We start from the raw sequence: 27,019 nt of genomic DNA, 5'->3' as shown, positions 1-27,019 counted from the left end.
GAAGTTAATATTGGTTTTACATACATTTGCCTTATGCCAAGATATTGATTCCATATTCTGAGTGATGGCATCAAGGAAAAGAGATTGGTACAACACTGGGAGAGACCCAGTTTAGGAACACCAGTTCCTTAGAAGAACAATGTGGAGAATTTTCAATGAAAGCTAAGCAACAAAAATTGCCCAATTTGTGATTTCGTTATAAAGCTTTCCAGACTTTATAAATCACCAGGAAGGAGCCAGAATCAGTTTTGAATAGCTCATCATATATATAGCTTTATGATGAAGCTGTATACTTTAAGGTAACTTCATGGGTAAAGATTTCAATTGTGTAATTTAGATTGCTCATAGGTTAATTTGTTCTGTGACAGAAAGGAAATACATTCTTTAAATTGGTGCAACAGAGCATATGAAGTTCTTTCCAATGAAATCACTTGAAAGTAATGCTTACTGATTTTTCAGCTTTTATTTTCTGGATCTGGTAATGGTTTTAACATTAACTTTTTATCTGTGTAGGCTTCTTCAGACTTACTTTTCTAATCAGTATTTTGTATTCTATCCAGCACTACTTTCCTACTCTACACTCAATAAGACTCTCAAAGACTTCAGTGAAATAAACCTATAATGCCTACTGAATTCTAAAGAAAATGCAGATTGTTGGTTTGTTTCAATTTTTAAAACTGAACTATCAGACACTTTTTGTAAACCAGCTCTTGGAGTGTAGCCTAAGATATAGATTAAAGGCCATGTTACATCTTATTCTACTTTAAAAGGCATCTAGTTAAATCTTGTTTCTTTTGGAGTTAATGAGAAAACCTTCAGCCTTCTGTGGGGTTGGATTTTCACTATTAATGATTAAAACAAAGGAGGAAGAAGGAGATGTCATGTGACGGTATTACACTTACCACTGAAAATAATTTTGAGTAGAATTTGGAGACTTTAATATTAAAGGCATGAATTATTTCATATTAAAAATAAATAGTTTTGAAGATATGGCAATGGAATCAGGGCTAGTATTAAGAAAAATTCAATTTAAAAGCTTTCAGTAGAGTTCTGGTTTATATAGGAAATGTGTTGGACACGCAAGTTATGGTTGAATCATAGAATGGTTTGGGTTGGAAGGGACCTTAAAGATCATCCAGTTCCAACCCCACTGCCATGGGCAGGGATACCACCCACTAGATCAGGTTGCTTAAAATCTGATTTGAAACAAGAGAGATCTATTTTGAATTAGTATGCTATTGACAATAGCAAACAAGTTGGTCACAGAAACAGTGTTATAGAACATGTGTATTTTGTCATACCAATAGGAGTAATAAAATTTTATTCTTACCATTATACAGCAAATTATCCTAGAAGGCAGCAAATTCCATACTCGTGATGTTTACCCATTACTCCAACATGGAAATTTATTTGTAAATTAAACAGATACTTTATAGGTAATGCAGAAGTTTATAAATTTACTTTAATGATAAATAATATTAGGTATTTTTTACCTGGCAAATATAATCTGTTATATTTATAAATATTTTAAGATAATATCTTTTATTGTTTATTAAGTGGTTTCTAAAGGGATTTTCAGCGTTTACAATGTTGTATTATACATAAATCCTGGTATCTACAAGCAAAGTGTATTAATTACTAGGATAAAAAAAATGCAAGTTATTTTATATAGTCTCTTGTTAAATAATGCCGTCTTAAGGCAACCAGGGAGGAGGAGTTTTGTTTAGACATAGTATGATGAAGCAAATTGCGATAGCTTGACCTATCTGCCTATGTAATGGGAGTGATTTGTTGACAATACCATCAACTCTTTGCATCTTGACAAGTCACAAATTCCATTTCTTCCCTGCAAGTGTAAAAAACTGTTCATTTTTAACCAGCTGCCACACTATTAAACATATCAGAAGAAATGACTGCTCCTTGAAAGGAAATTGGAAATGAGCACTGATGTAGCCTACCACCTCTCTGCAAGCGAGAAAATAAACTGGCCAACTTAGGAACATGTTCATCACCTTCAAGAGTGACTACATGGGACTGAGGCTGCCCAAAGAGTACCAGCACATGTGTAGAGTAAAAGCTCACTCCAGGCTGGCCCTGCTGCTCGCTGTGCTCTTGGGAGACACTCCTAACACAGGCAGTCTGCACAGGGTAACAGGTTATACCAAACCAGAAAAACTTCAGTGGAGAAACACAAATTCCATTACATCTGATTTATCCTGTCACAACTGAATTACAGCAACACACCTCTGTTCACCATGTCCAAAATTTGCCTAAAGGCTTTGGGCAAATAAAATAACCACTGCACGTGAACATTTACCATTGCAGTTCTGAGACGACAGCAGTGGCTAGAAGCCTATCGATTGCCACACACAGGTATGTGCCACCCATGCTACACATAACTAAAGGAAAACTGACCCATACTTATTTTGCTTTAGTATCAGAACATTACTACTATTGGTGCTAAAGTGTCTGTAAGTGTTGACATTTTCTATTCCCAAGCAGGACTGGAGCTTTACTTTCTGTTCATCTGAAATTAAAGTCATTATTCCATTTAAATGTTACAGGACCTGAAAAGCTCAGATCAAATTCACTCATTAGAATAAAGTTAGAAAGTTATTTACACCAGATTCAACAAAGTTTCATGTCGTTTGCCTCCTTGAATAAAATGTATGCAAGTTTCTGTTAGACATGAAAAAAATGAGTGTCTTGGTGTTCCTGGGTTCCTAGTATGAGGGTTATGGTATGTGTGCAGGCAATGTCATGACATTTATCAACTTTTTTTTTTTTTTTCCAGTTAAGTTGATAAATGGGAGGTATTCTGTTCCTGCTGTATTTCCACAAGTTTTGATTAATGCAAACACTGCAAACATAAGCATGACCTTTCCACTCCCTTCTTTCTTCCTTTTCATAAGAGGCTCTTTTCTCTGTTAGCAAACTCTGCAAGAACCTCCCTTAGCTTGCAGCTGTCTAGTGCTGTCTCCCAAATGGCAATTGTTTAGAACATCTCGTCTGGCATCTGCTCTTTGCTGCTACCTTACTGCATATGCATGGGGAATGGGGCAGAAATAACTTAGAGCTGATCAATTTTTCAAGTACGCTTTCGTAAACTCAAGTAAAAACCCTAGTATTTTTCCTTTAACTCTTTAGAGGAAGTACTGTCTATTATCAATGTCACTATTAATACAGTAGCTGCTGGAGAGAGATTTTACTACAAAAGAAAGGAGGGAAAGGTGGAAGAAACACAAACAGATGTGCTACTGAGTCCTCCCTTGTTATTGCACTGGATTAGTGACCACAGTTTACATGGTTGCTGGTGGGCATCAAGTTAGCTGCAGCAGTTAAGTGAAAAGACTATTAATGGCAAGAACAGAAGTTCAAAAACCACAGGAGGATGTCTATTTCAAGGTACAGTCTCGGTTTTGGTTTGTAACTTTAAAAGCTTGATTTAGTCTATATATGACACAGCTTTTAGTGTAGTTCTTGATGTCCAAGAGCAGTAGAAAACTCCTTCAACAGAGCATCAGCTGCACCTGGATGCAAAGTCTGCACGTTCTGGAGCTGGCCACAGTACTGTGGCTCTGCTAGTGTAACCATCCAATAACTAAATGCCTTTAGCCAAATTCAATTGGCTTTGCAGATATGAGAAAACTAAATGAGCAACATTCAAGAGTAAAGGAACAAGGAGGTGACAGCTAAACATACTATCAATTCTTCCAGGCTTTTTCTGAGCCACCTAGGTAGAAATTCTTTGTGGGCTGGCTTAAGGAAGAAAGGCGTGTTTGTGTATTACACACATTTCACTATGAAAATACTTGTAAACTGACACTGTTTTCTTTTTCCTTAAATGTACAACAGCATGATTTACCATTAGCTGTTGGAATGCTTGGGAATAGAGAAATCAAGTGTCTGCCCAAAGGGTATCAAAGAAATCAGTGCAGGAACCAAATACAGAATTAGTCTCTTTGCAATTTCAGCTGACACCGTTAAATCAGCTCATGTACCCTTTCTGGTTTTTTGTTGTTTGGTTTTTTTTTTTCCCCACAAAGGATTAAAAGGACTTCAGTCTCTAGTGTGGTCAGTCTGGTACGTTTCACAATACTAATTATCATTTTGAAAAAGAAAAATACAACATAGAAAAACAAACTAGATTTTTCCGCATTAAGAGTAATTGGCACCATCAGCGAAGAGTCAGCACTTACCCTGTAATGGTCAATTCAACAAACATGTCTAAGTGCCAAACCACAAGCCCTCACAATTCTGTAAACCCAGTTAATTGCTTCTTTTCAGGTTGGGAGTAGGCTTTTTTTTATGATTGAATTAAACACATTAAAAATAACTTTGATAAATTCTGTTCCTTAAAATTTTACAGATGAGTTGTAGGCTGAAACAAACATTTTTAAGTACATATTGAAAAGCAAACAATATAACAGCAACTGTATGTTGTACACAGCTATTCTGGGCAAAAGGTCTACTCTGCTCCACTGAAATAACTTCAAATCTGGTATAATTTAGCAGAATCCACCCATCATCCCCAGTTTATTTTCTTGATGGAGATTTACTGAAGCAAGCCAAAATCTTTCAAATCTTCCACAGAAAATTATTTTCCATTTATGAAAAATGTGCAGGATTTTTTTGACTGGCAATTTATACTTGCAAATATTTTTTACTTGAAATTGCTGTTTCCAGATAATAGCTTTACACTCATTAATGCAGTGAAAACAAATGTTGCTGCCAGACCTTCTCCTGCCCTTTGTTTTCCCATTATCCATAAAGCAGCCTTCTTCATTCCCATTGAAATGGTGTTGGAGTTGTATTCCCAATGCAAAGCAAAGCAGAAAGATTGCAGTACAAAATGACCTTTTTTTTTTTTTTAATATAATGTACAGTAATGTCACTTCCCTCTTACCAGTTCTTTGTTTTACCAAAGAACAAGTTGTCTGAAGGATTTAGGTGTTTTCACCCTGGAGAACAGAAGGCTTGGGGGAAACCTCATCACAGTATTCCAGTACTTAAAGAGCAACTACAAAGAAGACAGACTCTTCTCACAAGGGGCCACATGGAGAGGACAAGGGGCAATGGGTACAAGTTGTACAGGGAGATGTTTCATCTCAATATAAGAAAGATATTTTTTTTTCCAATGAGAACAATCAATCACTAGAACAACCTCCCCAGGGACGTGGTGCAGTGCCCACCACTACAGGTGTTCAAGATGTGACTGGACAGGGAGCATGCTAAATAATCTCATCTAAGCTCCCTTTCCCATGAAAGTTGGGACCAGATGGTTTTTTGAGGTCCTTTCTAACCTGGGCTGTTCTATGATTCTGCGAATCTAACTGTCTGCTTACCCTTTAAATCACAATTTGCATGCCTTGCTCACAAGAGTAGTTCACAGCACTGGTAGATGATGCGCAAATTGTCCTTAATTTTTTTTCTTTTTTTCCAGTAGTAGAGTACACTCTTAAAATATATGAAGCAAGGTCTGCTTTATGTTGCTTTTACAGGTATGATGTTGGTATCAGAATTAGATGGAGATGATAATTTTCATTGCAAACACAGGCGTTGTTTCTGCATCACAAAATTGCATAGCTTCACAAAAGCTTTGCAACAGGGCTGTACAGGGGAGTTTTAAAAAGCAGCCATAGTAAAAGTCTGACACACTGCTGATAACCATTCATAAAAATTTAGGGCTTTTCCACAAGAAATTCTGGATTTTCTTGTCTAGAACTGGAACAGCTCACATACTGAAAAGATTTTACCAAGAAGGATATTTTCAGAAGTCTTGCATGTGAATATCTCTTGCTCACCATCTTCCAGGTACTCTGCTACCTGGCAATTCAGAGCACTACCCAAAGGCAGCATTTAGGGTGACTGGCTTTCTGAAGGTTTGCATCCAGCCAGCTCCAGATAGCTGACTTTGGGCTAGGACTAATGCATAAGACATTTTTGTCATTGTGGATAGTTTTCTCCACCCATGCAATCTGAGAAGATAAAACCCAGCTTAAATTAAATTTCTGTGGTGTTCTGGTAACATATGTTAGTAGTTTGTGCGTTTGTTTAATTTTAATTGGATATCAACATAGGGATGTTTTCCATTTAGTTTCAGGTTTCTTCTGTTCCAATTTCCCAACAACCAGATAATCTGAATGACAGCCTATCCCAATATTGCAGTTTGGGTTTGACAAATAAAGGCTAAGCTTCCATATCAAATAAACATACAATGGCAATCTTTCAAACTGATAAATATAGATAGGTGAGTGTTTCGTAGCTGACAACTGAGAAATACAATATCACACATATTGTGGTTCAACCTCCACTTTATCTTCAGGAAGCAAACATATAACACTCTGTGTAAAGTTAAACAAAACTGGAAGCAATTAGTTATCCCTTTCATGTAACATATCAGTAAGTTGTGAACTGGCTACTTCCAAATATTGAATGATGTATTTATAATAGTTCCTCATTATACAAGTCACAATTTTAAACAGTTTTAAACACATTTTCTTTTTTCTAGAATTAAAAAATTATCATACTTCCATTTCTAATACGGCAGAAAAACATTTATTTAAAATTAAAAAAAAAAGAAAACAAAATAAAACATAAATTCAATTTCCAAAAGTCTGAAATGGAGAGAGGAAAAATAAGTATTTTTGACCACGCATTAAAGAAGGAAGATTATCTTTCCCCTAACCAAAAGATAATAGGAACTTCCACAAAATATTTTATTTCTGCCATTCAGCATTTTATACTAGAAATCATTCCTTTCCAGAAAATTTCAGATCATGTAACAAGATCCCTGCAAATCAGGCATATAAATATCAGCATCAGACTGTCTTTTTTGCTGGACACACAGGAAACCTGTGGCAGAGCCTGGAACCAAATCTTTACTTCCACGTTCCAACCCAGCTGATCAAGCCATGAACTGTTCCTCCTCATCACACTGATTTTATTTACAGTTCACTTTCCCTTTAGGATGCTATAAAAGTGTCCAAACTTAAGAACAGAAGTGCAGCTCTTGGTTACAGTGCAAAAGCATATTTTATTAATTCTGTTTATGTTTTATATATTGAAAAATTCTGTTTTGAAAACAGCACATTTAACAAACTATTTAGCATGACACCGAGTAAATTTCACATGGCGTAGAACTTAAACTAATTTTCTACTAATTAAAACAGCCAACATTTTCATTCTTGGCCATCATGTTGTTTCCTGGTACCTGCTCCAGACAAATAAGAAACCAAAATCCTCAGATTCTTAGCATAGGTTTCTAAGGTTTGATGCTATCTGTTTTACTTTTGAAATTATATTGTTCAAATGCTGCCTGGCTTCCCCCATTGCAACAGAAGACAAAGTCAAGTCCAATCCCTTAAAAAGAAAGACTAGAATTTTCAGACATTTAAAAAAAAAAAGATAAATTACCTGGATCTTCTATAGATAAGTTCTTCGTTAACCATTGAACAATGTCTGAACCTAGGAACAAAACAAAAGGCATTTTTAGATTAATAAGTTTCCTCTTCCTATTCTTCATTTCCCTGAGCCAATTAATATTGTTCTACCATGTAAGGAGTATCTAATTTTTTTGCTCAGTTTGATTAGAAAGAAATAGAACTTTCTATTTTTTATTTTTAGTTTTGGGTTTGGGTTTTTGAGGGTTTTTTTTAGTTATATAAAATAAAACTAAATATTATATTAGCAAATATAATTAGCAAATGTTATTAGCAAAGAAAAAACACTCCTTTCTTTAGGCCAAGACTCATGAAACGTAATGGAAGTGCATTAAGGGTATGATAATAGCCTGCATTTCAAAAAACACATTACTGAAAAATTTACATAGAAAACCCAACATTTTATTAACTTAGTAAGTTTTCCCCACCCTCCAAATTACTGTACAAATGAAACCTGGAAAATGTAAATGCAATACACATTGTGATTACGCAGTCTATGGAGTATATGCTCCAGGCAATGCTGGAGGCTTAAAAACCTCCTTGGGACTGAAACATGGCATTATGAGCTGCTTGTAGGAGCTGCACTTTGTGTTCAACTTTACCTTCTGGATTTTACTATCTAATTATTTAACTATCATTTGATTTATTTACTATGTAACTAGATTATTTAAGTATCACTTCTGCTGTAGTTATTTTCAACCCATTCTGCTGGCTACCAGTAATGGCATATTTGGTTACCTAAATGTGTACTAACAATTTTTCAAACTCCGCCTCATGGCTAAGCTCTTGACAGAACTCATTTTTCCACTGGTGCTAAAGCTCTTCCCTTACCACTCTGATCTCTCTTCTTCCGTATCCCTTCATTTACTGCCTATCCATTTCTTTCTATTGAATTTCCTGTCCTTATTTTAAGGTGCCATATGATGCTCGCCTCTTAACACCTTCCATACCAGACTCCCTGCTGTCTTTCGCACCGAGTATTCTTCCAAGCCCACCTCCATGCTCCTCTTGGCCATGCGCCTCCTATCACACTTTGCACAATATGTGCCAAGTCACAAGCTGGTCAGTCTTGTTTTTCAGACTGAAAGCTACAGTTGGACTTCACCCACTGTGAGCATGAATTACCAAATAAATTATGAAGCAGTTCTGCAGACAAAAAAAGACAGACACATTCATGATTTAAGCAACTTTCAATAACCAAATTGGCTTAAGGGGAAAAATATACTGAAACACTGAGGAAAGTTATGTGCATAGTCTCCATGTTTCATGATGATTGCATCATGCTTCCAGTTCAGACAAGTGACATACTAGAGAGACATGTCACCTAAGACTTCCTTATAGAAACAATATTTTAATTGCTCATCCATTCCTCAGCAGACATAATAACATGATTCCTTTTTAAACCTTAGATTTAAAAATATAATAAAAATCTACACAATCTACATACATATAATACAAGTCAGAACAATAAAATCTCATGACTCGGCAGTAACACATAACGTTAGAATGTGGAGGGTATTTCCCGTCACTCCCTAGATTGAGATTCCTTCTTGTACTTCCCATAGTGCATTATTTCCTTTGGTCTTCTTAAGAAAATTAATATTAAAAAATAAATAAATCAGAGAATAAAGAACATTTCTTTCTCCTTACTTTCATAATTTTAAAATAAGAGCTGCAAAAATATAATCTTTGCTGCACTTATTGAATAGCTTTATCACAGATTTGCAAAGCCTGGTTGAATGTATCATAACTTTGGAAGTGTGTATGCATTACTAAATTGATGACATGCCAATGAAAACTGTGGAGATTTTATAACCATGTCCAAAGCAGAGATTTTCATTACTATGTTACAAGTCTAAATTTTGATAAACTCCAGTGGCACAATTTTTCATAGCATTTACACAGAATTATTCTTTAAGTGAGGCACTTTATGTTTGCATGCTGTTGGATGTGTACAAGATGTTTCAGACACATTCCTACTTCAAAATAGTCTATTTGTATGCATTGTTATAAATACAATTTGTCCTTTATTTATACATATGAACTTAACAAGGCTGACACTGAAGGAAGAATTTTAGCTTAGAATAAGATGAAACTTCATAGATTTCAATGACACAGTTCCAAGCCTAGCTCTATTTTTATGTCAGCTGACTAGAGAAGTTAGTAATCCCTAAATATTTTCCTAAATCTTCAGAAGTCAGAGACAAAAAGTAATCAGAAAAGCAACATGACATTTTTGAATATTGATTCTCAGCTTTGGTTTCCTTCAAATCTCTCAGGTATCATATGGGAATTAATTTTCTATTCTTTTTACCTCACCTTAAAATACTTCTTTCCAATTTACCTCTCTTGAAAACTCTCCTACAGTGGCACGCTATATTCCTCAGTCCTCAGCTCCTGGCATCACATTTGCACATGTGGTCTACACATCAGAAATTTCACCTCCATGTATTATACTGTCTTCTGGCTTATTATAAATAATAGTGGGAAATGGGATTTCTTGACAATTGCATCATCTGATTTTGAAAGTTCATTACTGCTCTATTCACATTTTACACCGAAGCTATTCCCCTGGTACCCAAAAGCCTGAACAGCAGTTTAAGCCAGCTATCACATTTGAACACTCCAATGATTTCAGCTGCATGGCTTCAATGACAAAAGCCCAGATGAATAAATATTAACATGAACACCCTCCCTCTAGTGTGAAGGCTATTCAAGTAAAACAAAGTTGCAAGCAATCTGTCATAGAACAAGTGAGAAATTTATCCATTGATATTCTTTTGGGAGATTGTGGCCACCTCTAGTCCTAAAAAGAATCATAAAAGTATTATCTTCACAGCTTGCTGTGTGTTTTTTTAGCTGCATCTTTTAAAGTCTAATCAACAAGATTATTTCATTCAATCATTTCTGTGCCCTTTTCTAGGTTTATTACTTATGCAAATGTGTTTCTGAAAAAGAAAACCATTACTCTAATGTCTTACCTCAGGAAAAGGACAAGGTAGCAAAACAGGCGAATGCTTTACAGGAAAACAATATTTCCTATGAGTCCTAGCTTTGAAAATTGGATGACCAGTAAATTCATGTCATTTTTCATACACCACATCTCACATCTACAGGAAATATGATCCAAGAATTAGGATGAAAGAGATTACAGACTTCATTATTTGTAAAAGGGAACTAATATGGGATAAAACATCTTTAACCTTCAAACCTGAATCTGCCTTATCACCAGGAATCTATCAAAAAGACATTTTAGGGAACCTGCTACCTTGGTGTTGGACTCCTCTGAAAAGGAAAACTTCAGCACTCCAAAATAGAAAATGTTTACCGTGTCAGAACAATACTCAGTTTTTGTGTACTGTTAAATGTGCCAGTCACTGGTAACATGATAACAAAGCCCCAACAATAACATATCCAAAGTAGATTCTCAAGCTAAGTTCTCCAGTTCTCACTGCCTCCTTCCCAGAATGCAGCTAAAAGGCAAGCTGGCTATTAAATCTCTAAGGTGGAAAAGACTGAAGTTAAGTTGCCAACTGAAATTTGAAATCCCAGGAAAAGCCTCAATTTTCATGCCAATTTCTATAGCAAAACTGGACAAGGCAAAGTGATAATTTGTAATAATAAATTAAAGCTAGCACAAACACAAAACAGAAAAAAAAGGGTTTTTTACACTCAGAGCCTGAGAGCCAACCATGAGATTCTTTAAATGCCAGCACCTATCCAGATAAAGGCAGCAAAATTTACAAGATCTTACTCAAGCGGGAAAATATGAGAAACTTTCAACTTCTTTAAAGAAAGAGGGAAAAATTATGTCTGTGCTCATATATAAGCAAAAAAAGACTCAGGCATGTTCTTTGTAAAATCTACTTCCTGAAAACTCCACAAGAGATTAATTTTAAATGAAATGGACCAAAAATAGCAGTTGCTGAACCCATCCAGCATCTTAAGAAAATATTTTTGAAGAAAGTGTGCTCTCTGAACACTGCAATGCTAATTTCCAAGTCAAAGTCATAAAGGCCAGAGCAATGCTAAGGTTAGCTTTCAAGAACAAAACTCTTACTTTAAACAGGTCTTCACAGAGTGCATTTCAAAAAGGTCTTGATTCTGAACTGTAGAAAATTTCACAGGAATCATAGACCTATCTTTTCTTATGCATAGATGCAGTAAGCCATGTAAGTCTTGATCTGACAACAAAAAGATATGAATAGTAGTTCAACAAAATAAAATAAAAAGTTCACAATGCCCTATCTTTTTAACAATTCAAAAACATATTTAGCTGAAGAAGATTCAAGCTGTGAAAAAGTGTATTTTATTAACTGGAATCACAAACCATAAGACCACTGAGAAACTTAATGATTTCTTATTTCATAAGGAGACATAGTCTTTCAAAAAAATACTCTTTTACTGCTAATATATTAGTTTAGAAACTAAAATCTATTCTTATTTTCACTTGTAGACCTCAAGGTATTTACAGATGACGAAGAGAGACAGGGAGACAGGGAGCTCCCCTGCGTTACTGATACCAAGAGAGGGGTTTGTTGTTGACAATCCAGCAAACACTCTATCTTCATCAAGACTTTTGCCATCTGAACTCTCTACAGCAACACAACCACCCTGTGCTGGGAAAGCTGGCAAGCTGGGCCTGTTGGGTAGTTGCTTTTTTGCTGAAAGGCAGCAGCAGATCATCTGGGAGCTCCCTTGAGGGAACCCCTTGGTCAGCTGGGTCACCTTCAGCACTTCACCACCACCCCCCGGACTTGAGAACCTGGAGAACTTTACGCGGGGCAACTCACAGTAGGGAAAACTTAATAAACATTACTCTAGAAAGTACCAGTTTCTAAATTTAAGACAACAAGACTGTTACTGAATTAGTAAGGAAAGAGCTCTGCATTTCCACTGGTTTGGGGTTCTGGTTTGGTTTTGTTTGTTTGTTTCATTGGGGGAGGAGGAAATTGTGTCATTTTTGACTTCCATCTTCAACACCATTGCTTTGTCACACTACTTCATGGTGATACAACAGGAAATTAATTTTAGTTACTGATGCACATTTCAAAATCCTTCGTCATGAGTGTCTGAAAAAAATACAATATGCAATTGCGTTTCTCACCGCTGATTCAGATACTGGAAACACAGAAACTAGATCAGATGAGCAGGGAGACTGTAGAGGCTGGTGGCCTGTCAGGTTCTCAGCCCTAGTTGTTTTCTCACAAAAATTGCCCTCCAGGAGCTGAACTCTGCAAGAATGGGCTTTCACTGAATGGGTGAATGGGACAAGATGATCTGCATTCTCCCTGAAGTTTTCACGGGCACAAACCCGAGCATATGTTGTTACTCTGTTATAGCAAAATGGATATTTTACAATTTCTTTTCTTTCTCTGAGAAGTATAGTTTCTGTATGAATTCTGTATGCATGTAACTGAAAGAAATCACGTAACTTATTTCAGGGCAGAGGGAAGAAAAGCAATGGTTATATTATCTTTTGGTATACTTATGGAAAAAACATAATTGTATCCATACTGGATTATTCAGGTTATTTTTCCCCTATATCTATTATAACAGAGCAAGGAGGAGGTTTGCATCACTTTGATAGTGCTGTGCACAGAAAAGTGAAAGACAGAAGGGTGTAAGGGTCTCCTCTCTGAGGCTGGGGTTGCAATAGTACTTAAAGGAACAAGTGGTTATTTCCCAATAAATTTGGGCTATAATCAGTACTAAACCGCATCGGATTTCAGTCTAACAGAAAATGTATTTAGAAGTGCTTTGATTGCCCGGTTCTTTCTTAGTTTAAGAAGTAAGCTGGTAACAAATGTTTAGATGGTAAAAAAGAGAGATAAGGGGGAAAAAAAGAAAGATAAGGATACAAAGAAGATGTGTGACTAAATTTGGATTTATTTTATACTAATTTAAAATCATTCCACCTTGTATTTTTATTTAACAGTTTTCTCTTTCTTTTCTCTGTTCTTTTGGATTATTGTAAAATGAATGTATAGACCTAATCAGGTATAATTCTTTACCAGGAGTGGCAACAGAGATGACACTGTGATAATTTTAATACGTTGCTGATTGCAATTACAGATTTAGCCTACTGACCTTTACTATTTAAATGGGTTGACTTTTGAAAGAAAGACATCATTGACCAAAGTGCAGTTTGATTAAGGAAATTTGCACCTCAACTTTCACACACTTATTTCTGCCACTTGCTTTTTAAAATTATTGATGAAAATCAATGCATAAACTTATTCTTTTGACTTCTTATAGTTGGAGGTGCACCACACATTTATTAGTACCCTTACACCTCAAGGGAGCTTGTACCAGTTGCAGATTTAAAATATCTCGTCTATACTAACTGTACAAAGAATATGACATATTTTAATGAAACTACTCAGGCATGGAAGTAATTATGGTCTTCTAGTTCTAGAATAATATAAACTGCGATATGCTTTTTTTTTTTTTTTTTTCAAGTGAAGACGGACACAGTGATCCGCAGAAATAAAACCCTCAAATGAATCATCGTACTGCTTTTGAGTTGGACCCTTTAATTCCAGACTGTAAAAGTAGCCCTCAACAATACTCAAGCCTAGAAGGGCAGAAAGGTTCCATACTTCTGGCTAGCATAACCCTGTGTTGCTTCAGATTTTTAAATTAACTGAATCTCTGCCTTAGAGAGGAAAATTAATCTACTTTCATATTGTGACAAAGCTAACACAGGATGTGAAAAGTCTCTTCCGCTTCCATACTTGCATGAAATCATTTAACAGAGGTGACAAACAAATTCCAGTAATGTAAATTCTGCAGTCAGGCCCTGCCTCATAACCAAGCTTCAGAACAGAAATCTGGTTCTTAAAGACTATGAGGGCTCACTCTATCCTAGAAGTGCTAATCCACACCGGGCCCGTCTTCTCCAGCAAAAGGAATGGCTGCTTCATTCCAGCAACATTTATCTCTAAAGTTTCTCAAAAGATATCATCTACTTAGATCTCTTCAACAGTCACAAGTGACTGTTTTACAGATGACACTAGCTGTACGTGATTAGCAATACACCAGTAACCACAGATGGGACCCCTGTAATCCCAAGGCTGTTATAACAAGCACTAGAGTTTAGCATCTTGCTGAAGGATATTGCTTCATGCTAAACATTTGCAAGACATGAGTGATGCTGTTTAGAAAAACTAAGCGGTATGAAAACCCAGCTCATTCATTCTATCATAAAGGAATTTTTATGCTTTTCTTCAAAATGCTGTAAAGTCACATGATCTTGTTTGACTATAATAAAGTATCAGTGTTCAGGTGGCATGGAGAAATAACAGACTATTTTGTACATTCCCCAGGCAACAAAATCTTAACAACTTCTTTTATGTAAAAGGTATTTGTGGGGGGAAAGAAGCAGGAAATACAAGCAGAATTCTGAACGCCATAAAGTGTCCCTGAAGAAATTTAATTTATCAGAAATCTTCATCTCCAAACAGGGAAACAAAAAAAAAAAACCACTTCATTTTTAAATTCTGTATGAATACTCCAGGTAAAACTTCTAAAGTCTGATATGAGCAAGGAGCCAAAGAGGCTTATCTTGAGACCTACTTGATTTCCCATCCATCAAAAATCTTCAATAATGGTAAAAGCAGATTAGAAGCTAAGTGACTTTCAGTTTTTCTCATCATTATGACCTATCCTTCTCCTCTCAATCGATCCGTCTCTTCACCCTTCAAACACAAGCAAACATATTTGGGTCTATTAAGAGAGAAATAGCTAAGAATTCAGCAGCTCATCATGTTTTCCTTCCCTGATTATCTTTGGGAGCTCTCGAGCTAACTCCTATCCTCTATAGGTTTGGATTCATCTCCAAGTGGAGAGCAGGAACCCTCCAAACACCAAGCATAACTGTGTCCGTGTTCTTCACAATGCTAGTGTGTACTGCGTAAATCAATAGGGAATAAAGCTGTTCCGCGATATTGATGTACCACCTCGTAGGTGAGTGCCTAGCTACCAGCCTAAAGAACAGATTTTTCTCCCTCTCTCAGTGACGGTATAACTTCTTTATACAAAAGAATGAGAAACTCCATGTGGAAGAGAACATCCTCTACCGTCTGCTAATTGTATTCTCTAAAGCACGAGGTAACTTAGTCCAAATTTCTGCTCAGACACCAGCTGTTACAGGCATTCGAACCTGAGAGTCTTCACCTCAGTCTTTAAGCATTCTGGCCAGAGGTCCTTTTAAATCCTTTTGCCGGAGCTTTTGTGTTAAATAGTTTGGGAGATAACAGGAGAAAATAAATTTTTTGCTACCCTGTAGGACACCCGTTATGGGGAGCTGAGCACCCGGAATCCCCTCCCTACTGCCGTGAAGGCTGGTTTATGGGAAGTAGAACAGCATCAGCAAGTGCATGCTGGTGTCGCACAAAGCAGTGTATGAGCTTGGAAGCAGCCTCCCTCAAGAAAAGCCCAGAAGGAAATGGGTATGTGACTCCTATCCCAAGTTTGTCCTCTGGTCCCTGAAATAACATGGAAAAGGGCAACAATAACATCACTGTTGCTGAAATATCTTGAACTCTCACTCTGAAAATTCATCAACGATTACTTCAGGAAAACTGACAATACATCTTTGAGGGACAAATTTGCTACTTGGCATAAATAACTCACCTGGCTTTCTTTTTAAGTCTACAAGCTGTTTCACTGTATCTTGCTGACAACTTGGTATAGAAAACAGGTAGATCGATAAGCACAATATTTTGGAGTTCACTGCTAAGGAACCACTACATAATTTCACAGATCATATCCTAAGTCTTCGTTTTTAATGAGCAAGCAAATTTCAGAACTTAACATACGAACAATTATTATTAGTTTCATGATGGAGTGATCCTCAGTGGAAAGCAACACCAAGGCAGGTGTTTTGTTTTTTTTTCCTTTATCCTAGGTATTTGTATTCAATTACTGAAATGAAACTTTTTTTCAGTAATTCAGCAGTGGCTGAAATTTCTAAATGAAGGCATTTCCTCAGTCATTTGAATGGCTTTCTTCCTCCGGGGAAGTAAAAACGACACACTTACGCTAGGACTATACTGAGAGTACATGCTAAATATTCCAGGGGAATATGGACACGTGAGACCCAGAGTTAAAGGGCTGCCAAGCAGAAATGGTGTTGGGGTGGTCAGAGGGAAACAGACAACATTATTTCATGCAGTGTTTGTAGATAGGAGCAACCACTGTAAAGAGTTTTATTCCCCTCCTTAACTATACTAAGTGTCCATAAATTGTAAGGTCATCTTATTTTATGATTTGCATAAATCTCAATTACCCTAGTTTATACTTGTTTAAAATATAAAACCAGACTACTTAATTTGGGATTTTTTTTAAAGAACACATACAATACAACACATCATACCTAGCTGGAAATACTACTTACAGTGTTTCTGCAGATTTCACAATTACAATGTCTAAAAGAAAGCCAAGGTAGGAAAAAAAAAAAAATCATCAAAGTAGCAGTGCAACTATTCAAAGCAACCTTATTAACGTTCTGTAGCATTGCCATCACATACAGCAACTTCTACCCTCTTAGTTTTTCCAAAATCAGGTATCGCTATTAGTCAAATGTGTTCTTTCTCTCACACACACATCAGTAAGTGTCTGCAAGTTGCACTTTGGTAATCTTTATAACACAGTAAAAGCTGCCTAAAATTATCCCTGCCACAATAAACAGTTTTGCTTTATTTTTTTTTCACATCAGCAGTCTGAAAATAGCATGTAAAAACAGCCAGTCTCCAAGTTCAACAAACAGGCTTTGTGAAAGTCCTCACAGCGCTATTGCTTCAAACAATTCTGTAATTTTTTTTCACATTTCCACTTCAATATCTTCAAGAAATATTATATTTTCCTTCTGAAATGATTCTTCTAATTCTTGCCATACTGCCCCCCAAAGACACCCACACACAGATGGCAATGGAAGGAAGTGAGGCACCAATGTAATTTTTGCTAGGCACTTCACATTCACAGAGGATTTTCACAGGGGAATATCCTGAAGTCCTAATTCAGGGATAACAGGAATAAATATATAAATGACATGATTTGACTTGTGACTTTGATTCCAGGAAGTAAGTCAGTGGAGACACAGTGACTTACATTTTTGACATTTGCCCAGAAACAATGTCAACATGCTTTCTTCCTCACAAAGCGTTCCTAGACAATAATAGTTAATTTATACAGCTGGTTTGAAAATGCGTTTTTCCACCGTTGCTATTTCAAAGCACTTTTTCGATGACTCATGCTCTTGCTGTTCTTTATGCTTAAGACTCTGAAAACTGATGTCCAAAACACCCTTTTGATCGTCACAGATTTCCTGAATAACCCCAGCTATTCAATTTAGTTATTTTGACTATTTTCACTTCAGAAAGATTTAGCGATGCTAAGTACAGTATGTGATGCTCTGCAGAAATTCCTGATAAAAGTTGCAGGATTGCATATAAAGAACCCAGAAGTTCCCCAAGAATTGGCTCATTAGCCAGCCATTCTCACACCTACAGAAACATCTGCAATGGGAAACCTCATCTCAAAAAAAGAAATTCTACAACATGGCAGTTGCACAAAATACTTAACTTCAGAGATACCAGCCAGTGTGGGGGCACAGGCTCTAAAGAAAGCCCCAAAATACGAGTTTCCTGACAAAATGCCAAGGAGTTGTAGAATAAAAGTACTTTGGCCAAAGTAATTATCTGGGCTTTTTAGTGCTTTTATTTTTAACACATAGGTCCCACTCTCCTGCAGCCTCTAGCACAGACCAGCTATTTTTCAGCTAACAACAATAAATACAAGATATAAGTTTGCTGAAGCTCAGTGGAAACTTTCTTCCTTAATCCTAATATTCAAGTGTTACACCAGAAATGTCATTGACTATGATCAGAACTTCGCTCAAGGCTTCTTTTTTCCTATTTGAAATATGAAATGTTTTAATATTCAATAGACCACAGAAAGTTCAAATGAATTTCTATTTTTGATTAAGCTGTGCTGGATGTTTTTCTGCCACTTCCTCCAGATCCATGATTATTTTAATACTGCTATGTCTCAGAGTCTACACTTCAAAGATCAGCTGCAGGGCTACATTTTCAAAAAGGAAAAGAAATTAAGTTATTCAAATTGTAAGTACCTATACTGGAGCATTAGTCTGACTGAAAATCTAATCCCATTCAGCTTTTACCAAAATATGGGATTGTTTCAAGACTTTATTATGCTCAATTGCTTGGCATAATAAAAATCACTTACATCATACACCATGGAACGAACTGTGTTAGAAATAAAACTGATCTTTGCTCCAACTTGATAATTCCAACAAATTCAGCATATTTTTCATTTGCAGTCTTTCATTGCTATTCAGAGATTATGAATTAATTTATTCTAAATGTCAATAATTGTGCTGCACAGCTGTCTTAAGCAGATATGACTGGGTCTGTTCTCAAAGAAATAAAAACTCATGGTTCATCTCATGGTAGTTCTCTACATATGCACCTCAAGCACTTTGTCATAATAAAGGCAAAATCTATTAGCTCTTGAGGATAATTCCCAAAGATTAATTGAAATGTAAGTTGTGCTGACAATTGAAATTCTCTACCATGATTTATCTATCAATGGAGACTTATCAAAAATTTAAATAGACATGAACTACCATTTTACTATGCAATCAACAGCTCTTCAGTTTAAAATAAACTTAATCTTACCATCCATAATAAGTACTGTATTTCTGTCTAAAACTGGAAATTGAGGTATGGTATACGCCCATATATGTGAGCATATATGCCAGCCGTTGTATAAACTATGCTCCCACTAATCACAGTAAACTTAACAAATCAAGAAGTAAAACAGAAAATAAATCCCTCTACATTTTGGTTTACCAAGTTCATTCCTTTGCTGCTCAGTTTCCCCAGGGACATTCACATGAGCATTTGTGAGACATTAATTGCAGCCTTGTAGCTAGCATTGGCTTTTTGTCTATGACATTTTTATAGGAACCCAAAAACAGTGTTTCTGCTTTTACAAGTAACTTGGTACCATTTTAATGCAATGCGTCTTAGAAGCAAAGTAACTTGCTTTTCATCAGTATCAGCTTCTGGCAATGACCATAGAGACATGACTAAGGTCTCCATTTTAGGAATGTCTCATGGAGCCTGGACAAAGTAACGACCTCTGAAAAAACCTCCTGTCTTCCCCCATCCCTACCCTTCCATTCATTATGTCCAGAGCTACCATTTGATACACTAATCTGCTGGCTCTTGGGAAGCACTCGGAAATTTATGTGAGCAAGCAGCAGAGAGTCATTTTCAGCCATCCATTATCAGGTAGAAGAATAACAAAAAAGATGATATTCTGAACAATGCTGGACCACTAGCACATGATGCGACCTTTAGTAGGTCACAGGGCTTGTATTTATCTGAACAGAGAAGCATTTTGAAAAGATCAAACTGTAGGTATTAGTGTAATAAATAATACTACATGCCCTGGAGTCTAGATTCTATTCTTCACGGTTTTTTACTGTACATTTCAGTGTTTTATTTCATTTGGATGAAACAGCTGAGAACGGATGGTGTCTTACTGTGAACACAGGATGGATCTTTTATAACTTAGACTCATGAATACAGAAGCTTTTTGTGAGGATGAGGCTGTAGCTTATTATTTTTTTCATTTTTCACAAGATGCAGAGAAAAATTAAGTTCATACTGTTGCCTAGGAATACTCAGTGACGTGAATACTACTTTTAGCACCTGTTGCACCTGTCTTTGCTGTTTACATTGTCAGAGTAAGAATAAATAGTGGCAAGATGTAAAAAAAGCCTTGGTAAGGGAACATGTATACACAACCATTCACGTACCTCTCCAAACCAGTTCTGCCCCTCTCCTTCCCAGCCTCTGTAAACAACAATTTATTTGTATTTTGGCCTTTCCATGTAATATTTTAAGATCTGTAAGTATTTTATGTAAAACAGTGTATGGCCACCATTTCTTCCTTAACCATTGATTACAGACTCCAGAACAGATGGTATACCTTCTTTTGGGAAAATAAAGTCAGGATCAGTAAATAAATGTAAAGAAAATAGGTATCCAGTACCAGGACTGCTGTTTACTGGTGGAAGATGAGAGCAGAAAACTCCTGTGTTGAGGCCCTGGAGAGAATAAAGATCAGTCTGTCTGCTAAGGAGTTGTGTTGTTAAAATGTGATATGGCCCCAAGGTTGAGATGGAGGGGAAAGGAGAGATGTGGGAAAAACATATTCTTGCTGAATCTTCTTACATCCTGAAAAGAGCTAAAATGAATTAATCAATAGATTCAAAAATACAGCTAGTAGCCCTCTACTACAACATGAATTAAAAGACATCGAAGCCCAACATTAAAAAAAAAATTGAAGTATTTTTCCATTAAATGATTATACTGTTCAATCTGGCAACAGGAATTAATGCAATTCTCTTGGTACCCTAATGACAGGTAAGAAATCGATGGAGAGCAGCAATGGGTACCTGTGCCTGGACTAGCAAATAACCTGATGTTGGCAGTAGGTACATCACTTCCCATGGCTTCATAGCCTGGGAATGGAGCTACTGTCCTCTCCAAAATACAGAGAAAAGGAAGTACTGTTAATATGACAGGTAAGAGTCTTTCTTGATGCAAAAGAGGATGGATATAGGTCACCTAGGAGGGAAGACTTAAGTAGATTATCCCCTTCCAATTTCTGCTTCACTTTGCATGGATCAAGTTTATACTTGGAAAGTAAGTATATACTAGGCTGGTTTAGTCCTCCTTTCTGTTATGCCAATTCTATTTGACCCTGTATAGAAATGAGCCCCTATCAAATACCAATAGACAAATAAATACCTGCCATAGCACTATTTTCAACAAGTCACGTCCAATGGATGGGAATAGGGGCTCCTGCTTACACATAACCTCCTTTGTTTCCTCATACCTGCCATGTTGCTGCCTTTACCGCTGCCAAACTGGCATTATTGATCCTTTCCATAGCTTCAGCAGAGCATATTGCTGTGGATGGCATAGCATTCTCGGCAAAAATTTGCAACAGTATGAATTCTCCTCTGTAAAGGTTTTGGGCTAGCAAATGCTTCCACTGGCCATTGTGCCTCTTGAGAGCTCACCAGCCTCTAGCCGAGAGTCCGCCCTAAGCCTGCCTGACCTTGTTTGCACGGCATGGTTGCCCTCATTGAATGGGACTGGGAAATGTAGCAGTTTAAGCTCCACTGTGTCTTCCATACACTCACAGGAGAGCGGTATCTCAGGTCAGCAGGATCTTTTTTGCTAGTCACATCAGCAGCCAGTAAAACATCTTGCTTAAATGAGAGATGACCAGTCAGTTTGTCACGCAGCACACAAACACAGCAGCAATTTAAACCAGCCAGGAAGATTCAGAACACTTTGTTCATTTAAAATACACTAGCTTTCATCTTTTACTGACTTTGCAAAGAGTATGTCTTTGAACATTGCTATTTCTAGAACACAGACATTCCATGGTTTTAAGTAATTGCTGTTGGAATATTTTTATATGCTTCCCCTTCTTTATAATAGAAAGTGATTGTTTATTAGTTTAGGCGAGCATAAAAGATCTATAGTTTCAGCTTTAAAACTCTGATTTCCATATTTCTTAATGATAGGAATGAGGCTTCCCTCCCAGTTACACTTCTAGAAATGACTGGCACTCAGTGAAAAAAGGCAACAAGATCCTATCATCATCAATATACCTTTAAGTTTCAATAACTTTTCCTTATGTGTTTAAAAATCACCATTTAGCCTGCCTTATGAGAGATGTACTTGCTACTTAGTGTTTTATTCTTTTGAGCAAGTGAGGTAACAAAGATAGACAACTTATCAAACAAGAACATGTGTGCACTGAGAAAATAGAGGAAAATTACAGATCTGAACACAGGTTCTAAAGATGAAGCACTTGCAAGTAACTCTTGCTACATACAAAGCAAATACATATATGTAATCTTTTAGCACTACCTAAACTTGCTATACTCTAATCTTAGTAAAGATGATGATCATCAAGCCAAGTGTATCAGGCAAGGCAGAAGATCTGACAGAGGCAGAAGCTACTCCACAGTTTGGTGTTGCAGAGATCAATCAGTAATATTAGTATGGAAACGTTTTATACTAATTGCTATTCAAACACATTGGAACAGCAAGTCACTCTGCTAAGGACCCTACAATCAGCATTTCTGATGTGACAATTTAACAGGATAATGAAAACAGATCATATTCTGTGGTTCTCAGTGTAGCCCCTGACTTCTCCATTATTCTCTGAGCTTCCCTGCCATCCTTCAAAAAATGCTTCTCAAATCACAACAGAACTCACAAGACACCAGAGTTGCTACCCTGCAGCAAATTCTGAGGCTTTCAAATTTCATTTTGTTGTGAAGTGGAAACCCTACACCAAACATCCACCCTTAGCAAAAACTGAAAAAATCCAAAATATTTCCCTTTAATGCTATCAAAATGTTTAATTCAATAGGGTGAAGCCTTTTTCTAGTATAAAACAAACAGAATGTTTCATCTTCATCCTTCTGTCTTGTAAGATAGCTTCTAACAGAATATAATAATAAAACAACAAAACCAAAAAGTATTATTTCAGTACTTCCACTTAACAACAATATCAACAATTTTCTCATGAAACAGCGTGGCTGTAAAAACACTTCACAGTGGAAAACTGATCTGCCACATAGAGCCTCAGAAAGGCTCTTAACAGATAATTTTTATAAATGAAGCAGATGTAGAAGTCTTGAACAGAACTAAGAGGGATGTGCTTCATTACACTGTGATGGCCTCACCTTTTTGGCAAGACCAGAGCACAGTGCTGTAGGATCTGCTACACTGAGCAGTCAGGGAAAGTCAAGTGATAGTTCTAGATGTAAGAGCAAAAATAAAAAGATAATAAAAGGCAATCTCATCTACCTTTTTCTCTTAAGGTTTCACCTTGTCCATGACAAACTCTATCAGAATTAGTCAAAAATCTTTATTCCACTGTATATCTTCAATAACGTGTTGCTTCCATTTTAACTTAACTAAATTCAAAGATATTCTTGTCATGCAATATAAACACTACAACTATAGCAGTGTTAGCTCTGCTTAGCTCATACCATGCCTCTCTAGTGATGATGAGTCATCTCTCCTCCTACCATGTAGTAAAGAAAATGGATGAGCTTTGAAAAGCTAACACTTTTTGCAATTTTATATATCAAATACCATTTGGAAAATGTATTTGTAAAATCAGAGGTCCTGTAACTACTATATTGGTTTCCAGACAGTGAGTTATATAGAGTGGAGTTAAAAATATTTGGGAACTCACTAGAATTTAGTTTCTAAAATATGTTCTTTTTGAAAATAAGAATAAGATTGAACTTAGTATTTTGGCAGTTTTGACTCATGTCTTCTTAATCTTTAATTTCAGGTATATTTTTCATTCTGGTGCCACGCTTAAAAGTAATTGCTATTTATTCAAGGTGGAATCAGAGGGAATATTATAAAACCATTCTCTTAGTTGCAATGGGAAAATCCATAGTAACTTCTCTATGGTCACTAAAAATGTTTCAAATTTTTTGAATAAACAGTTTCAGGAAGTTGTTGACCAAAATATCGAAATATGTCTCAGATTCTTCTCAACTATGACATATGCTGAGACAAACAAATTGTGATTCAAAGTTGCTTAAAAACTTAGTGTATTTCTTTATTCTCTCTAAGATCGCTATGCATGCAAAATTGTACTGAAACCATAACCATCTAGAGATATTTTACTTTGAACAGAAAAAGAACTTCACTGCACAGTACTGTACATTTTTATACTCAATTACACTTTTTCTACCTGGACAGGTGGCATGGATATACAAAAACCAAGGCTCCAACTCCTCATTTTGTTCAGGATGATGACCTGAATATCTTTCAAACAGTTCCCTGTGCTATGCAAACTGAAGCAGCCATGCTTTAAAATGGACATTATCACATCTTTCACTACCTGTAAAGAAGCATTCAAGCTATTCTGACACGAAACATGTTTGCTTTACTGGAGGCATTAGAAATGTGATTATATTCCCTCCCTTCATCAAAAAAACCTTCTTTGCTTGAGGTACAATTGATGCCTTCAAAAGGAAACCTAGACAAATGATTGTACCTCAAGTCTTGCAGGTAAAAACCAGGAGAACTATCTAGCAGCTGTGCTCCCTCCTCCCTGCCCACAGGAAACCCAATGAGGGACAGGCCTCTACAGCATCAGGCAGAGAGTATCTTAGATGCTGATTAGGTGACTGTGCTAAAAAAAACACAGGAAAAAGAAAGAAAAGTGAGTATGTACACACAGGTAGTTACAACAAGTTGTTGAAGGATGTGTTATTTGAAGGGCCTGCTGTTGTCTTGGTTTTGACTGATGCGGTCACCTGCTCCAAGCCTGGTTACCTATATTTGGCACAAGGGACATGATTCACCAGAAGAATGGTCACTGATTAAAAAAGCCTTTTAGCAAGGGAAACAGTTAAGGAATGATTCTCAGTTTGTCCCAGAAGATGTACTGTTTAAAGTGACTGTATCTCCTAAAGATATAAAACTTACAAAGTGCCCAGCAAAGAATTCCAGAGAATCATTTATTTAGTTTACAATTTGCAAAACAGTATGTGAAGGAACCTTAGCAACATTAACTTCCCTAGTACTACACTGATGAAGGCATGGTTCACTTTATAGGTATGGGAGTGGTGACCAGAGAGGCCAAACAAATAGCCTGCTGCCGCAAAGACAGAATGGCCAACTCAGCCATGAAAACCCAAAAGACCAAATTCCAAGCCCTACTTACGAGCCCTAGGTTATGCCCTAGACAATACTAGAAAGACTAAATGTACTTTTCTTTTTTCTTTTTTTTTTTTGTGTGTGTGTGCATTTATAAGAGGAGTGTTTTACTTAAAATATTAAATAAATGCACTTAAAGAATGACAGGCAAATTTTCATGTCACTTCAAATGGGCAAGACTTAGTCTTAATAACATACTCATTTTTAAAGTGCTGAACTAGCTATCACAAGTATTTATTTAATAGTGAATTAGCCTGACTGTATTTATAAAAGCCATGCAAGATACAGGAAACATACAGATAAAGGTCAGTGTTTAACATGCTGAATCCAGGCAGGTCTTCTAAGCATATCAGGCTTGTTCCCAGTTTTATTTCATATGAAAACTCTTTATATTATTTGCATTAATCTTAGTATTCTGTTTGGGTTTGATTCATCACATTTTATATGGTGTCTTCCTTAAAGGAAAGAGATTTAAGATACTTGTTAGGCTGTCTTCCTTTCAAATAGTAGCTTGAAAGCATTTGCAAATAAATTTGCCCATTTGCGCTACAAAGCATGAAGCAATTATATTTGTCATGAAAGCCTATATATATGATAAATTTTTTTTGCAGACTGCTATTGTCTGTTATGGCAACTTAAAAGACATTTTTCTTAGAAATTGTTTACCTGCCCTCCTAGATTTCACATGCATTGCAAATTAATATATATTCATATTATACAGCACTAATTTAAAGTTCTGCTCTTCCATAACTCATTTTCTTCTTATAAATTCAGCACTATGTTGTTAATAGCTACTGCTGTCTTAAATGCTTCAGCTAAGAATGGCTTGTAGCTGCCTTGTGTAGCTAATTCTTTATTCTTTTCTCTATGCAGGTTGGTATTTTATTAACCCCAATAAGACTGTCCAGTTTTTGGTACTGCAAGGTAACATGCTTCCTAGGTTTCAATGCCCTTGAGCTATGTATTATCTTACAGTAACATGTTTTCTTCTGTCTTACTGGTTAATTGTATCACTCTTCTTAAAATGTACATTTCTGAGTTTGTTTCCTTAAGGCAGCATTTTGAGCAGTAATGCCTGATTTATTTTGATTCAAAACAGAGCCTGTGTTGATGAAATAGAACTGAATAGTTTGCACCCACTAGTCCTCATACTTTTTACTCATTTTTAAATATGCTGATGTCAAATACTGTGCTACTCCATAAAATATTGATTCTACTTTGTGTAAAAGTTACTTTCATTGCACTGTTTTGCTGCATTTTCCTTTTAGTGGTGTGACTTAAGCAGATGAGGAGAAATATAAACTGTACATTTGAGCCATGAAAAGAGCTTAACATCAGGCTTTCTCTCTTTTTTTTTGTGCTATAACCATATATTACCCAAGTATCTGCCATATACAAAGGTCATGAGAAAAATATAGTGTGTATATAATACTGATCACTCTTTGCTTATACTTTCATTCTTACCACTTCCTTTCCATTTTTCAAAGTGCTAAATACACTCAGTTTATGTACTAAATATGTCTGTTGTGTTATACAAAAACTGGTTTTCAAAAAAATTTTGCAGTTACGTACAATCATGAAAAGAAAAGCTTGTGCAGCAGCACCACAGGTCCAGACCTGGTGACAGGCGTGGATGGCTGTTTTCTTGGTTTTCTCTGATCCTGCTGGGTGCTGTCTTATCTGTAGTCAATTAATAGTTTCCGATTCTTTAGCCATAATCATAAAAACTGGATTAGTTGTTAAGAGCTGCTGAGACACATGCCTCCT

The 27,019-nt window shown here is 36.3% G+C and overlaps 1 protein-coding gene across 6 annotated transcripts in view; it reads right to left on the bottom strand.

Annotated features, from left to right (window-relative positions):
• The window catches only part of RGS7 (regulator of G protein signaling 7), a 253,975-nt gene that overhangs the window by 103,340 nt on the left and 123,616 nt on the right, over positions 1–27,019 (bottom strand). For all 6 annotated transcript variants that reach the window (XM_055811125.1, XM_055811126.1, XM_055811127.1 and 3 more), the window contains one exon: positions 7,417–7,467. In XM_055811125.1, the coding sequence (XP_055667100.1) occupies positions 7,417–7,467 (51 nt within the window). The remainder of the gene's footprint in view (positions 1–7,416; positions 7,468–27,019) is intronic.

The sequence above is a fragment of the Falco peregrinus genome, chromosome 7 (assembly GCF_023634155.1).
Source record: "Falco peregrinus isolate bFalPer1 chromosome 7, bFalPer1.pri, whole genome shotgun sequence".
In the NCBI taxonomy this organism is placed as follows: Eukaryota; Metazoa; Chordata; class Aves; order Falconiformes; family Falconidae; genus Falco; species Falco peregrinus.
This window is presented reverse-complemented; position numbering and strand designations above follow the sequence as displayed.